Genomic DNA, 15,932 nt, shown 5'->3' on the forward strand with positions numbered 1-15,932 from the left:
AGGTGGGGATCCTTAAGCATAATGACAATTCTAGAGATGTAGAAAGAAGCTATTTTCTTGTAAACTTTTCCCACTTTTATCCCATTCCTCCATTTCTTTTCCTTCTCCTATTTTCCTATGTCTCTTCTAAATTCCGTAAATTGTCTAGTCAAAGCAAGAAATCTTGATAGACACAGAAAAGAAATATAGAAGGGGAAGTGGATGGGAGGATGTGATTAAGGAGTGCACTTGTGATGAGCACCAACTGGAATATAAATAAAAACTTTTTTAAAAAGTGGTACAAATTTCCAGTTATGAAATAAATAAGTCACAGCAATGAAAAGTACAGCATGGGGATATAGTCAGTAATATTATGATAACATGAGACAAATGTGACAAATGGTGACTATAATTATGATAAGCACTAAGTAATGTATAAATTATTGAATCAATATGCTGTACACATGAAACTAATATAACATTGTATGTCAATTGTACTTAAATAATAATAAAAGGGGGGAAAGGAAGGGAAGGAAGGGAAGGAAGGGAGAAAGTATTGAGAGGGAAAGGAGAGGAGGGAGGAACCACAAAGTGGGGAAAAATGAAAGTTGGGTAAGGAGACAGTCTACTTTCTAGGCCCATACAAGCTAATATGGAAATTAAAACAAATGCACATACAACTATATGGAGGGGGGAACCCACCAGGAACCAAATAAATAAAACAAATACAAATATTAGAATACATCCTGGCAAATGGAATTATCTCCTTCATTTTTTTAAAAGATTTTATCTATCTATAATGAGAGAGAGAGAGAGAGAGGCAGAGACACAAGCATAGGGAGAAGCAGGCTCCATGCAGAGAGCCCAACACAGGACTCAATCCAGAGACCCCAGGATCATGCCCTGGGCCAAAGGCAGGGACTAAAATGCTGAGCCACCCAGGCATCCCTATCTCCTTCATTCTTGCATGCATTCATCAAAGAGATTTTGAGCAGGAGCATTTCTAGAAGCTAGGGATATAGACATGAAAAGTAAGGTCTTCATGGTGTTTAATTCTAACATGGCCTTAAATTCTAATTTAATAATTTCTGAAATGTAAAAGAAAATACATTTAAGGAATAACAAATGGTAGAATTTTTCTAAGAATACGTGTAACATTAGGAAAATAGTTATAAGTTGAAAAGTAAGACAAAGAGTCCAGATTGAGAAATGCTTTGAATGCAATACCAAAGAATTTGCCCCATATGTAATCCTGAAAATGCTGTAGATTGGGGAATTTATGGGACAGCGATGAAAAATGAGGATAAAGTTAAGAAAAGGAGAGCAGGGACACCTGTTTTATGCCTTAGTAAGGCATTTATAATGTAGACCATTGTTTTGCATATCATGACTTAAAATGGTCCCTGAGTTGAAGTAGAAAATATTTTGCAGTATAGAATTGAGTAGGTTAGCTGGTCTCAGGAACCTCCATCTGTAACAAGACCCACATGATTCTTCGGCACCGTAAAATTGTATGCTGCTTTGTAGGCAATAGGATGGCTTTCATTTAAAAGAATTGCATGATTATTTGCTTAATGTCTGACTCCTTCATTAGTGTGTAAATTCCACGGCAGTAAAGACTGAGACTGCTTTGTTGATCTCTACATTATCACTTGTAGAGAAGTGCCCAGCCATTGCTGTTGCTCAAGAAATATCATTTTGAATTAATAAATAAATCTGGAGCTTAGGAGAGAGATATGGACTAGAGAACAGATTTAGAAATGTACTGCACATAAACGGAAGTGAAGTTTGTTTGACACACCCAACATGTGTGCCAAAGGTTTTAGCAATACTTATGTTTTGTAAAAATATCCCAAGGAAATTCTGAAGTGCAATGCTGGATGAGATGTGGTGTTGGAGACAGATAACAGTGAAGAATTCAAGACAGAACTTTGGAGTTACCAACATTGCAAGGTTGACGAAGTGTAGCAAATCGGGCCCGGAAGATCAAGAATCAGAGAGTCAGAAAGAGAAGCTGAATAAAGGTGTGTCAGAAGTGGAAAGAGGAGGGGCCTTCCAGGAATGATTTCTCAAATGTCTCAGACTTGTATGTTTTGATAAAAGGCTATTGAATTTCCACATAGTTATAGACTTCTGAAAAGCATACAAAATAATTCCTGAGGAGATGATTTTTGAGTTGAAAACCAAAGGATGAAAGAGTTAATCAGGTACATGTGTACTAGGGGGTAAGAGGTAGGAAGGCAGAGAAAAAGCAGGGTAAAGAGTCATAGATTTCACTTTCTACTAAAAGAGGCTTTAATTACCCGTAATGTAATAAACTTAGTCTCCTGTTATGCTCTAGTTCTAGTTCTTCTTTATATAAAATGACACTAGTCACTCTAAATGTAGGGATCAGTAAACTTTTTGTATAAAGGGCCAGATAATACATATTTTAGTCTTTATAGGCCATACTATCCCTATCATAACTACTCAACTATGCCACTATAGCAGGAAAATGGTTATAACTAAAAAACGAATGTGCTACAATAAAACTCTGTAAAACCAGGCAGTTTGGATGTTGCCCCAGGGACATATTTGCTGAACCCTGCTTTAACAGATAAATCCCGAATCTCAGTGGCTTAACAGGTAGAAGTTTAATTTTCACTTACATAAATTCCAATTTAGGGATGAAGTAGCAAGCGTATGGACCCAAGTTGATAGAGCTCTTTAATCTGTGGCTGTCAAGATCAACCTGCATGTCACTATCCATAAAAATGAAGATAAAAAAGTTGTTCACTGGTAGGTATTGTAGGTTAGAAGGAACACAGCACATCTGCTCACATTCTATTCATTGAAAATCATATGGCCCCACATAAATGCTGGGAAACAAGTAGGACATGAATCTAGGATGGGAAGTCTGACACAGGATTTTGTTTTTTATCATTAGATATTTAAAATATCTGGAATTTATTTTATGACAATTTATGTATGTGAGTTAATATGGCATTTTTTTTCTAAATATTTAGCTCTTTGTTCTAATACCAGTGTAAGTCATTCTTTCCCCATTAATTTCAAATGCTGCCATAATATATACTAAATTTCAATATGGATATTGGCATATTTGTCAATTACTGCATTTGTTTTGCTGTATTTTAATTACTGCAGATTTAGCTAGCAAGATAGAACTCTTATTTTTCTTCTGTTTCATAGTTTTCTTGATAGCTCATAAACTTCCTACTTCGTAGCTTGTCAAAATCCACTTTTAAAAATGCCATTAGCAAATCAAACTCTAATAAAAAATACATAAAAAATAAAAATGCCATTAGAAGTTTGATGGTTATTACACTTAATTTACAGATTACTTAGCAAAAAACATATTTAAACAAAAATGTTAAGCCTTTTCACACAGGAACATGGCTTATTCCTCTAGTTCTTCAGCAAAGATATACATGTGTGCATATCTTTTCACATTGCATTGTAGAGACTGTGCTTTATATATTCCTAGATTTTATGGAGAAGCAGCTATGACACACACTGCATAGTTCATCCTCTCAAGAAGTTTTCATTTTGAAAAGGAGAGAGAGAGTAACCAGCAAACTAAAGTATAGATAAGACAGTTTCACATAATGATAAGTGCAATGGAGACAATAAACACAGTGTAATAGTACCTTTTGGTTTGAATACATGCCATGTCGATTGCTAATCTCTGTGAGAAGTTAACATTTTTAAAATGGAACTTTACTAAGCCAAGAAGATTTGATGACAAAACATCACAGGGAAGGAGAATATATACTAATTGGCCCTAAATCAGAAACAATTTTGAACCATGTGATGGAAAACAAAGGTCAATGGAGTTAGATTAAAGGGATTATAAGCGAGCACAGTTTTAAAGATGGACTGAAAGGTAGGCAGGGCCAAAATCATGTGCACACTTGTCAAAAAGTGACATAATCTGAAAGAAATCAGAGAAAGAGACAAACCATGAGAGACTCTTAACTATAGAAAACAAACTTAGGGTTGCTGGAGGGGAGGTGAGTTGGGGGATGAGGTAATTGGGTGATGGGTATTAAAGAGGGCATGGGATGTGACAAACCCTGGGTGTTATATGCAACTGATGAATTTTTGAACTCTACATCTGAAACTAATGATGTACTATGTGTTGGCTAATTGACTCTAAATTTAAAAAGTGACATAATCTGACTTATATTTATGAAGGTCAATCTGTATATTAGGAAGAAAACAGATTATTGTGGGACAAAACTGAAAAGGGAAACACCTATTAGGAAGCTATTGTAGAGCAAGAGGCAACAGATTATTGTGACATGGACTAAGATACTTCTAGGGGACACCAAAAGAAGTGCACATATTTGGAATATACGGTATAGATGAAGCCAATAGAATTTACTTACTTATTGGGGCAGTAAGGCAGAAAATGAAAGCAATGTATTTAAGTTTTTAGTTTGATCAGCTGCGTGGATAGTGTTTATTGATTTAGTTTAAAAAGAATGAGGGAAGAACAGATTGGCAGGAGGATGTATCAAGAGTTATGTTTTAGATTAACTTTGAAATTCCTATTAGATATGCAAGGCAATTAGATATATGAGCCTGTGGAAATAGGTCTTTGGCTGTCAACAGTATTTAGATGGTGCTTAAACCTATGCAAACAGATTAATCTACTCAGGAAGAGATTATTGAGTGAGAAGAGAGGTCTGTGTATTAGTACCAAGGGGAGTTCTAAATTCAGATAGAGAAGGGGATACAATAAGGTGAAGAGAGTCAAGGGAAGAAGGAAGAAAACCAGGTGTGTGTGGGATCTGGAAGCCAAGAGAAGAAACATTTTCAAGAGGAAGGAAGTAGTCACCTGTGTTGATGTTGCTGAAAGGCCAAGGAGAAAGATATAGAAATGACCACTTCAGGGACACCTGGATGGCTCAGTCAGTTAAGTATCCAATTCTTGATTTTGGCTCAGATTATGATCTCAGGGTCATGGGACTGAGCCCCACATTGGGTTCTGCACTCAGCAGGGAATCTGCATGAGGATCATCTCCCTCTGCCCCTCCCCCCCACTTGTGCTCTCTCACTCTCTAAAATAAATAACAAATCTTTTTTTTTTTTTTTTAATGATCACTCTATTTGGAACAGCAATGATGACTTTGAGAAAGAACAGGCCCATGAAAAAGAAATCAGAGCTTGATTGGAAGTGGGCTAATATGTGACTAGAAAATCAGCAGAGGAGGACATGGGCATAGACACACTTTTTAAGATCCTTTTTTCCCCTGAAAAGAAGCTGAAAAAAATAGGTCACTTAGCTGAAGGGAATGTGGGGCTATAGAAAGGGTCCTTTATAATGGGATAATCAGAGAATATTTGTATCCTTGTGGTTATCACCCAGAAAAGAAGAATAAAGTGGTTTCAGATTAAAGAGATTCTACAGGAGCAAAATCTTTGGTGTGTTAATGAGACTAGGATTCAGAATACTAGTGAAGGTGTCAGCCTTTAATAGACAGTTATAGGGCAGCCCGGGTGGCTCAGCGGTTTAGTGCCACCTTCAGTCCAGGGCCTGATCCTGGATACCCGGGATCGAGGTCCACGTCGGGCTCCCTGCATGAAGCCTTCTCTCTCTGCCTGTGTCTCTGCCTCCCTCCCTCCCTCTCTCTCTCTCTCTCTCTGTCTCTCGTAATAAATAAATAAATAAAACCTTTAAAAAAATAATAATAGTTATAAAGGGGAGAAATCAGACATGAATGTGCAGGTTCAGACAGATGGGTGGAAGGTTTGAGGAGGGGAACCTGAGGAGCTGCCCTTTCTTACTTCCCTTCCCCTTCTTACCACATAACTTCACTTTCTGTTCCAGGTGAAGTACATATGGGGTAATGTGGTCAGCTGAGACTGAAGGTGTGCAATAGTCATTTTCAAAAAGGGAATAAGACTGGTTCAGAAAGTCCAATAGTATACTATGTTCTGGAAGGCATGGCTGAGTATTGCAAAAAAATACCTAAATTAAAATTTACTAGTTGGATATATTCATGATCAAATTACCAGTGGGTTTTTAAGACGTAGATGACAGAATCAAATAACTTCAGAAAGAATAAGGAGAGAAAGAAGCTAGAACTTAACAGATAGCCAAGAAATGTAGCTTAATACTACATTTATAAGACATAAGATTTTTTAAAAAGAAATTAATGGAGAAGAATTATTTTAAAATATTATTAAGAAAGTGCCAACTTTGAAAAAAAGTTAAAACTTCACCATATCAAGGTAATTTAGAACTTTATTCTAAAAGTTAAATGCAAATTATAAAATTCTGAAGAAAAAAAATCTACATAACTTATTACCTAAAGAGAGAGTAGAAAATTATATCCTAGCAGTAAAATCACTGAAAGAAACCAGAAGAGAAAAGCTAGATTTCACAACAAAAATATTTTCAGTACTTCTCTAAAAATCCTTACCATGGAGATATTAAAAAATAACAGATTGAGGACACATGGGTGGCTCAGTGGTTGAGCATCTACCTTTGGCTCAGATCATGATCCCAGAGTCCTATGATCAAGTCCCACATCAGGCTCCCAAGAGGGAGGCTGGTTCTCCTCTGCCTCTCTCTCTCTCTCTCTCTCTCTCTCTGTCTCTCTTTCTCTGTGTGTGTGTGTCTCATGAATAAATAAATAAAATCTTAAAAAAAAAGAATTCCAACAACTCAAAAATAAAAATATAAATTCATTAGTTATGCAAATTAAAGTTATATATTTAAGTGTTATACCTAATAAATTAGTAAAACTGTCTATGTATTAAACTAAACATGAAAAAAAATGTAATGTATCTTACTGGTAAAAATGCAAAATGTTTAAGTATTAAACATCAATTCATCTTTTTATATCAACAATATTAAATAGATTTTTTACTTTGGTTTTAGTAATTCCACTCACAAGAATTTATTCTAAAGGAAAAAATCAGTCACATACCCAGAGATCAATACAGCTGTTTTTACACACAGACACACATACAATTAAATGTATAACAGTGATAAAATAGCCAATTGTATTACAAAGCATCCATATATGTAATATTATGTTATCCCATAAAAATATTTTCAAGGCTATTTATTCATGTAAGAATTAAGATTTATTAAATACTCATTATATGCCAGATGCAATTCTAAATGTCCTATGTTCATATTTGCTAATTTATTTAATCCTCACAATGCCTATGAAGTAGGTCTATTACTGCCAATTTACAGTTTAGAGATGTGCAGACAGGTACAGAGAGGTTAAGAAATAAGTTCAAAGTTATATAAGTGGGGTGTATTGAATTCAAATCTTGTTACTCTGACAATTGACCCCAGATTCTCTGTCACTGCTCTATAGAGCTGCTATATAATGCAGGGGGGAAATTCACTATGTATTAGTAAGTGAAAAAATTCTCAGGATGCTGGTGGCTCAGCAGTAGGGCATCTGCCTTCGGCCCAGGGCGTGATCCTGGAGTCCCCAGATCGAGTCCTACATCGGGCTCCCTGCATGGAGCCTGCTTCTCCCTCTGCCTGTGTCTCTGCCTCTGTGTGTGTGTGTCTCTCATGAACAAATAAATAAAATATTTTTTAAAATTCTCTATTTTACACACACATATCAACTCAGTAAAATGCATGCATGTATTAAAAATGAAATAAAATGCATCAAAATGTTGTGGAGGTTAAATCTGGATGAGATTTTAGTTTTGTCTTTTTTAGTATTCCTAATTTTATTAATTTTTTTAAAAAAACCTCCTAGTGTTACAGATGAAACAGTACTTTTTTTTAAAGAAAGCATTAGCAAATTTTCAAAAAAGGACAATATTCCCCAAAATAGTGCCACTCAGATGAACCATGTCATTTTGAAGCTTCAAAACAACTTGCTGGTTTTAAGTATTTCCAGACTTACAAACAAATGGTGGTAGTACAGCATATTTAAGTCCCTGGAAAATTAATTGAGATGTTATCCCATCATTTTCAGCACAAACACATATCCATAGTCTCACACATCCACACTTACCAGGCATATGAGCCTTTTGCAATTGTAGGGACATGTCAAGACAGAAACCAGTTCTTTTTGTTTGTTTTGTTTGTTTATTGCCAAGGAATAAGCACAGTTGTTTCCCATGGACCTTGCTAATGAGATGCCCTTTCTATTTCATTTATTTCAGTAATATTTGGCTTTTAGGCAGTATAAAAAATCTCCATGTTAAAAACAAAGACAAACAAAAACACCTGTTGGAGGGCCCAGGTGTTTTCTAATGGCTGTTTGGAAAAAGGAAGCGATAACATACTATAAAAAGATATAAACTACTAGTAGTTTGGGCATTAATTAGGCTGCTTATATGATCTTTGAACATGGTCAATAGTCTAAAATTTGTGTAAATCTCAAGGTCTGCTCCCCTGATAATGGCCTTGCTTAAGTGTCCTACTTGAAACTTTTCTTTTTTTGGTTCATATGTTGGTCCAGTATGGACTCCCCAGTCAGAGGTCATGTCCAAAATTGCTAAAAGCCCCTAGCCTCATTTAACTCAGTAGCTACATGGGATAATAGCAAATTTTAAAAGGAGTGTGAAGCATTTTTCTAAATAAATTATCTGATGGAAAAAAGATTTAAAAGAGCATTTGATAATAAAATACCACCTTAAATACATCAGAATAGCTAGAACCAAAAAGAAAGGAATAAATATTGATGAGGATGTAGAGAAAAAGAATCCCTTGTGCAATGTTGGTGGGAATGTAAATGGGTGCAGACACTGTGGAAACAGTATGGAGATTCCTCAAAAACTTAAAATAGAAATATCATATGATCCAGTAGTTGCACTACTTGGTACTTAGTCAAAGAAAATGAAAACACTAATTCATAAAGTTTTAAATGTCCCTGTATTTATTGCTGCATTATTTACAATAGCCAAGATATGAAAGCAACCCAAGTACTTCACTGGATAAAGAAGATGTGATATAGGTATATACACTACCATATTAATCAGCCATTAAAAAAATGAAATCTTGTCATTTATGAAAACATGGATGGACCTTAAGGCATAATAAGGCTAAGTGAAATCAGTCAGCAAAAGACAAATACCATTATTATTTCACTTATATGTATAATTTAAAAAACAAAACCAAAGAACAAACAAACAACAGGAGCAGACCATAAATACAAAGAATAACTGGCGGTTACCAGAGCACGGATGGGGATGGAAGGATGGTGAAAATGGTTTAAGGGCAGTAGGAGATACAGATGTCAGTTATAAACTAAATAAATCGACAGATTAAAAGGTAGAGTGGGGATAAAAGGCAAATATAGTCCATGATGTTATAATAGTGTTGTATGGTAACAGACAGTAGCTACATTTGTAGTGACCATAGCAGAAAGTATAGCTCTGTCAAACCACAATGTTGCACACCTGAAACTAACATAATATTCCAAGTCAACTATACTTTAAAAAATAAAATGGTAAAACAGACACACAAATTCATTTGCCAAGTCAAATTACATTCCTTACATTCCTTTTACTATTAAAAGGTACTCTCTGCAATATGGTGTTTTCACCAGGCTTTTACCAGAAATCTTATGACTTTAAGAGAAATTTTGAAGGCCAGCCATAAACTCCCTAGATTATGGAGTGTGTCAGGCCATGTATTTTGCCAGGACTCTCTTCAAAGCCCCCATGACCTCCTTATTTCGCAGACTATAGATAAGGGGGTTCAACGCTGGAGTGACAACCGTGTAGAAAAGAGAGATGATGTTGTCCTGCCTGGGATTGTGGAGGGAACTGGGCAGGACATACATGAACGTGGCAGCTCCATAGAACATCCCAACGACTGTCAGGTGGGAGGAGCAGGTGACTAGGGCTTTCTGCTTCCCTTCATTTGAGGGCATGTGAAGCACAGTACACAGAATTAGTGTATATGAAGAAATGATAGTAAAGAGAGGGGGCATAAGGAAGGTCACACCCATCACATACACCAAGAGTTCATATCGGGAGGTATCTGCACAGGCCAACTTCAGTAAAGGTGGGATCTCACAGAGCAGGTGCCTGATCTTCCGAACTTTACAGAAAGGGTAGTGCATGGTATATGTGGTATAAACAAAGGCACTTAGGGATGCCAGGATCCAGGCCGTGGCCACCATGAGCCAGCAGACCCTTGGCCTCATGAAGACCATGTAGTTCAGAGGATGACATATGGCCACATATCTGTCATAGGCCATGAAGGCCAGCAGCAAGTCCTCTGCACCACCCAGCGTCAATGCCAGAAACATCTGAAGGGCACAGCCTCCAAAGGAGATCGTGTATTCACTCTGCAGAAAATCCACGAGGGCCTTGGGAGTGACAACAGATGTGAAGAGGAGGTCCATGAGTGAGAGCTGGCCGAGCAGGAAGTACATGGGCACATGGAGCCGGGAATCCACTGTGATGACCAAGAGCAGCAGGCCGTTGCTGGTCAGAGCCAACATGTATAGGACAGTGATTGTGGCACAGAGCAGTTCAGGAGACCCACTGTCATTCAGAATCCCCATCAATATAAAGCCACTGCCCAAGGTGGAGTTCCAGTACTCCATTCTGTGTTGTTTCTTTAGTTGCCTAGAAGCAAACACATTCTCAGTGAATGTTGGCTAAGGTGGCCCCTCGTTTGTAACATCACAGGCTCCTGATGATGGCCAATGTGAATCCAATGAGGTGATGTCTTTCCCACTGGACATGGATTTGACCTCTTGATCTCTCAGGTTCTGATACTTTTAATTGTATCTTGAGGAAAGAACCATCCGAATGGAGAGCAATCATCACAGCAATGGCTAAATATTAAGAGGTCACTACATGAAAATATCATGCAGGACATCAAACCTCAATATGCATCTTTCCAGAATGATTAAGTAATCTCTCTCTCAATAGAAAGCAATATCCTGGCACCCAAGCCCTTGGTTATTTTTGTACCTATGTTTTAAGTATAATGATTGTCTCATGATTTAAATCCCCAGTTAGTGTCCTAACAGACCTGTTCTGAATAGAAAATCCTAAAGCAGGTACAGAACTGTGACTTCAACAAAGCACTTCCACTTCATTGTCCATATACCTTAGTCCACATTTGTTTGTAGCACTCAAGGCTGTAGATGTAAGCCTCACAGGAAGAGCTAAACTATGTCCACCTCAGTCATCCCTCTGGACCAATAACCTCCATGCTCTCCATGTGCAGAAGGGATTCTAGAATGAGACGAGAGTTTGGTATGCTTGATGTGGTGTTGCTTTTATGAGCTAGACCTTTAGGCTCAATGACAACATAGGTGTTTTATTACAGGTTATGAAAACACGCAAGCCTGGGAGGACTCAAACTCTATAAAGAGGAGGCCATGCCCAGGTAGAAGAGAATGTTTGTCTTTGGGAGAAATGACTGAAAAGGCGCTGGCAGCAAAAGAGCATGTGCTACATGTTGTAATCAGGCTCAATAAGTCTACCCTCCTTCTCTTGCACCTGACCCAGATCCCTGCTCTTCCTCCTGCTGGGACAGAATATCTACACTGGATTGAAGAGCCACAGGGATAAGGAGGATGAACTCCTGTTCTGGAAAGCAGCCGTTAGTGTATGACACCCACCCCCAGAGAAATGTCAGAAGAAACAGGGACCTGGGATTAACAACTATCAAGGTCATGCATCATGGGAACTAGCCCAATAGTCCAATTCTGACCGTGCGCCAAAGAAACTGTAAGGGAAACATTTCTTTCTCTAAGTCTTTCCCCTATAGTGTGGCTTCTATTTTTGGACACTTCACTGGTTCTTTAACTGGTCTCTTCTGGGTTCACAGGACTTAATGGTAGAAAAGTTTTAGAGCATATGACAGGCAGATCATTGATTTTAGATGGCCCTTTGATTTGGAGGCATTTATTACCAGAGAGATTCAATAGTCCTCTAGCAGAGGCCGGCAAAGCCTGTGCTCTAAGGACAAATACTGATACTCCCACCAGGAAGCAGACACTCAGACCTGGGATGTAGCATAGACTCTTTCTTCATTTTCATTCATTTTTCTTCATATTTAGAAAAACAAGACTATGGGGCCTTAGGACAGAGTACAGAGAACCTGGAAGACAGAGTAGCTTAAGTTCTTAGGGTCTGCTTTGGGCCCTGTTTCTCAACTCAACGTATCTAGAGGATGCATACTTCCCTGAAAGAGAGAGAAAGTTTTTACCTCAGGTAATGAGAAGCTGAGTTGCCCAACCATGCAAACTGCCCTGGGGGTTGAGGGTCAAGATTGTCCTGTAGAAATGGGGAAAGAAAGAAAAAAAAGAAATGGGGAAAGAGTGAGCTTTTCCAGCAGTTTCCAACTGGTTTAAATTTTGCCAAGTTGAGTTAAGAGTCTGAGGAGTCTGACCAAGGCAGGCGTCAGGGCGGCATCTGGTCCTTCTGGTCCTCTAGAGGTCTTGTCTGGAGATGTAATAGAGACAGAGGACAAATACAGTCCTTGGGCAGTTTCCGTGGAGCTCTTCCTTCAGAGATGGGTTTCCTGTTCTCACAGCTGTGGAGAATTAGGAGAAACTGCTTCCATCACTCAGTTCTCCAGGTGAGAACCCATCCAGCTCTTCTGGAGAAGTTGTCAGACTCAGTGCTTGGGTCCAGATGCTCAGACTGTCATTTACTCTTGCTGGGGTCTGGAGCAAAGATGAAAGCAGCAGGAATCTGGAGGAAGTAGATATGGGAAGAGCTATCCAAGGGAGACCTTGCTGTGCCTGTCCCTGGGGAGGCTGTTATGGCTCCTTATCCCGTGACCCCACCCTCTCTACTTTATTCCACTCCTACATTCCCAGGGACTTATCTTCTCAGCGAAATGGTCTCCCCTGCAAATGCTGGTCCTGGAAACAGGATGTTAATGAGTCCTCTTGGGCATGTTTCCTGGCCTGGTATCCCTGCTCTGTTCTCTCACTAAATGAGCCCAGAAACTCCAGGATTCTATGCTACCCTAAGGGGCACTGATGGCCTATTTCTATCTTTTTTTTTATTTATTTTTTATTGGTGTTCAATTTACTAACATACAGAATAACCCCCAGTGCGATGGCCTATTTCTAAATTGCTGACTGCATAGACCAAGAAGCAAGGCTTCTTTTCATGGTCATTGCTCTGCACCCAGATCTTAAGGTGGGTTTTGTGTCAGTGTAAGATACTCCTTCTATATCTTTCCCCACCCTCCAACCCCACCACTTCCTTTATGATCCTCCCTATCTGGACTATTATTTCCAGTCATTAAGTCTGTGTCCTGTGAAGCCTATAGTTATGAAATCTTCCCTTCATTTATCTTGGCTTTCTAAGTTGGCCTGTGCATGGAATGTGTATATTGGTGTTACTGTTGTCTGCCAGTGATACTCAAAAGATAGTGAATCAGGGTGTAAGCATTGAGCAAAAAAATAAAAAATAAAAAATAAATACACACAGTATTGAACTGGCAGGATGTCAATGTCTCTTAAAATCTTTACTTGTGGGACACTTGGGTGGCTCAGAGATTGAGCGTTTGCCTTCACCTCAGGGCATGATCCCGGGTTCCGGAATCGACTCCCACATCCGGCTCCTGCAGAGATCCTGCTTCTCCCTCTGCCTATGGCTCTGCTTTTCTCTCTCTCTCTGTCTCTGTGTGTGTGTGTGTGTGTGTATGTGTGTGTGTGTGTCTGTGTGTGTCTCTCATGAATAAATAAAATCTTAACAAAAAAGAGGGAAGACAAGTTAAAAACAAACAATAAAAAATGTATTGCCAATGATTCACCCAATAAAATCTGTAATTTCAGCAAGAAAAACATGATGCCTAGGGAATTATACAATACAGGGTGCATGGTATACAAAGAAATTGATTTACTAAATGAATTGGTAAACTTCATTAATTGAAATATATATTTTTGCATTTTAAAATGCTTTGGAAGCAAATGAAGATCACACAAAGATGCAAAGGCATTCCATGCTCATGGATTAGAAGAACAAATACTGTTAAAATGTCTATACTACCCAAAGCAACCTACACATTTCATGCAATCCCTATCAAAATACCAACATTTTTCACAGAACTAGAACAAATAATCCCAAAATTGGTATGGAACCACAAAAGGCAATAAATAGGCAAAACGGTCTTGAAAAAGAAAAGCAACGCTGGAGGCATCACACTTCTGGACTTCAAGATATATTACAAAGCTGTAATGACCAAAACACTATGCTACAAGCACACACATAAACACAAAGATCAACAGAACAGAATAGTAACTCCAGAAATGGACCCACAACTATATGGTAAATTAATCTTTAACAAGCAAAAAAGAATATCCAATGGAAAAAAGACAGTCTCTTGCATAAATGGTGTTGGGAAAACTGGACAGCAACATGCCTAAGAATGAAACTGGATCACTTCTTACACCATACACAAAAATAAATTCTGAGTGGATTAAACACCTGAATGTGAGATGGGAAACCATAAAAATCCTAGAGAAGAACAGAGGCAGTAACAACTTTGACATCAGCTGGGGCAATTTGTTTCTAGATATGTCTCCTGAGGCAAGGGAAACAAAAGCAAAAATAAACTATTGGGCTTCATCAAAGTAAAAGCTTCTGCACAGCAAAGTGAACAATCAACCGAACTGAAAAGCAACCTATGGAATGGGAGAAGGTATTTGCAAGTGACATATTTGATAAAGGGTTAGTATCCAATATATTAAAATAGTAAAACAAAAATCTTGACAAAAATAATTTGATGGAAGTGGCATTTTTCTGTGGGTGCTTAAAGAAAGCTACGGAAGCAGAATATGAAAAGCCTCATTCATTTACACAGATATCATTTCCAATTTTAAACATTTTATTGAGGTAAAATTTGCATGCAGTAAAATTCACCTTTTTAGTACACGGTTCTGCAAATTTTGACAAATTTGTATATTATGTAACCACTATCAAATCCAAGTATCAAATTTCATCAACCCCTAAATTCTCACTAAGCACTCACCTAAGCCCTGCCACTGTCAGATCTGTTGACTGTCACCAGTGTCTGGCCTTTTCCACAGTGTCAGGAAAATGGTACCATACATTTTGAGTCTAGCTACTTCCACTTAGCATAATATGCTTGAGATTTAACCATATTCCTACATTGCAGTTGATTCTCACCATTCCCATTTATTTGAGTAGTATCCAGTTGTACGGATGTATCATAATTTCTTATCCATTCATCAGTTGAAGGACATTTGTGATGTTTCCACCCGTGAATCATAAAAAAACATTATAGACATCCATGGAAAGATTTTCGAATGAGTATAAACAGGTCTGTTCACTGTGGTAAATACCTCAGAGTGAACCTGCTCAATTGTATACATGTATGCTTAAGTTTATAAGAAACCGGCAAACTGTTTTCCACCATGACTGAACCATTTTGCATTCCCAATTTTATCCTATTTTTTCATTTTATTAAGCTGTAAAATACATGCTCTTTAAATTTTAATTCAAGATGAATGACATATCGCCTGAAGCCTTGAATTGCAGTCTTCCTAGATAGCATTTAAAGGGAGAAAAAAATGAGTTTGGAAAAGTGAGCAGGATGATTAAGGCAAGTTAAGAAGGAAGCACAATTCAAGACAGAAAGTCATCTCGGGAAAGACACACATAGAGCTGGAGAATAAGAACATTAATGACAAATCCTGTTTAGTTAGCACTGTTGGAAGTATTCTCACAAAATTGTTTTAAAATGTTTGAGATATGAGTATTATAAAAATTTATTGTATACCATTGGAATGTAGTGTTTAGTCTCTAAGCCCTTTCATGCTCATTGGTCCTCATAGGTAATGATATTAAAATTCACATTTACCATTTTATAAAATGTATCAACTTTTTTTGTCAAAGAGCTGAGTCATAAACCTTTGCTTTGTTGACAATCACAACTGTAATGCAGGGGCTAGGGGGCAGGCATGCACCTTAGTGCATGTCTGTAACCTATAGCAAATGTTCCAATAGAGATGGAG

The 15,932-nt window shown here is 37.9% G+C and overlaps 1 protein-coding gene across 1 annotated transcript; it reads right to left on the reverse strand.

Moving 5' to 3' along the window:
• Window positions 1-9,437: 9,437 nt before the first annotated feature.
• LOC140615432 (olfactory receptor 2AG1-like) lies at window positions 9,438-10,543 on the reverse strand. The gene has a single exon (XM_072795291.1). It carries the CDS (start codon window positions 10,524-10,526, stop codon window positions 9,594-9,596), a length of 933 nt encoding a protein of 310 aa, XP_072651392.1. The 5' UTR covers window positions 10,527-10,543; the 3' UTR covers window positions 9,438-9,593.
• Window positions 10,544-15,932: the final 5,389 nt, after the last annotated feature.

Source organism: Canis lupus, chromosome 23, assembly GCF_048164855.1.
Source record: "Canis lupus baileyi chromosome 23, mCanLup2.hap1, whole genome shotgun sequence".
Lineage (NCBI taxonomy): Eukaryota > Metazoa > Chordata > Mammalia > Carnivora > Canidae > Canis > Canis lupus.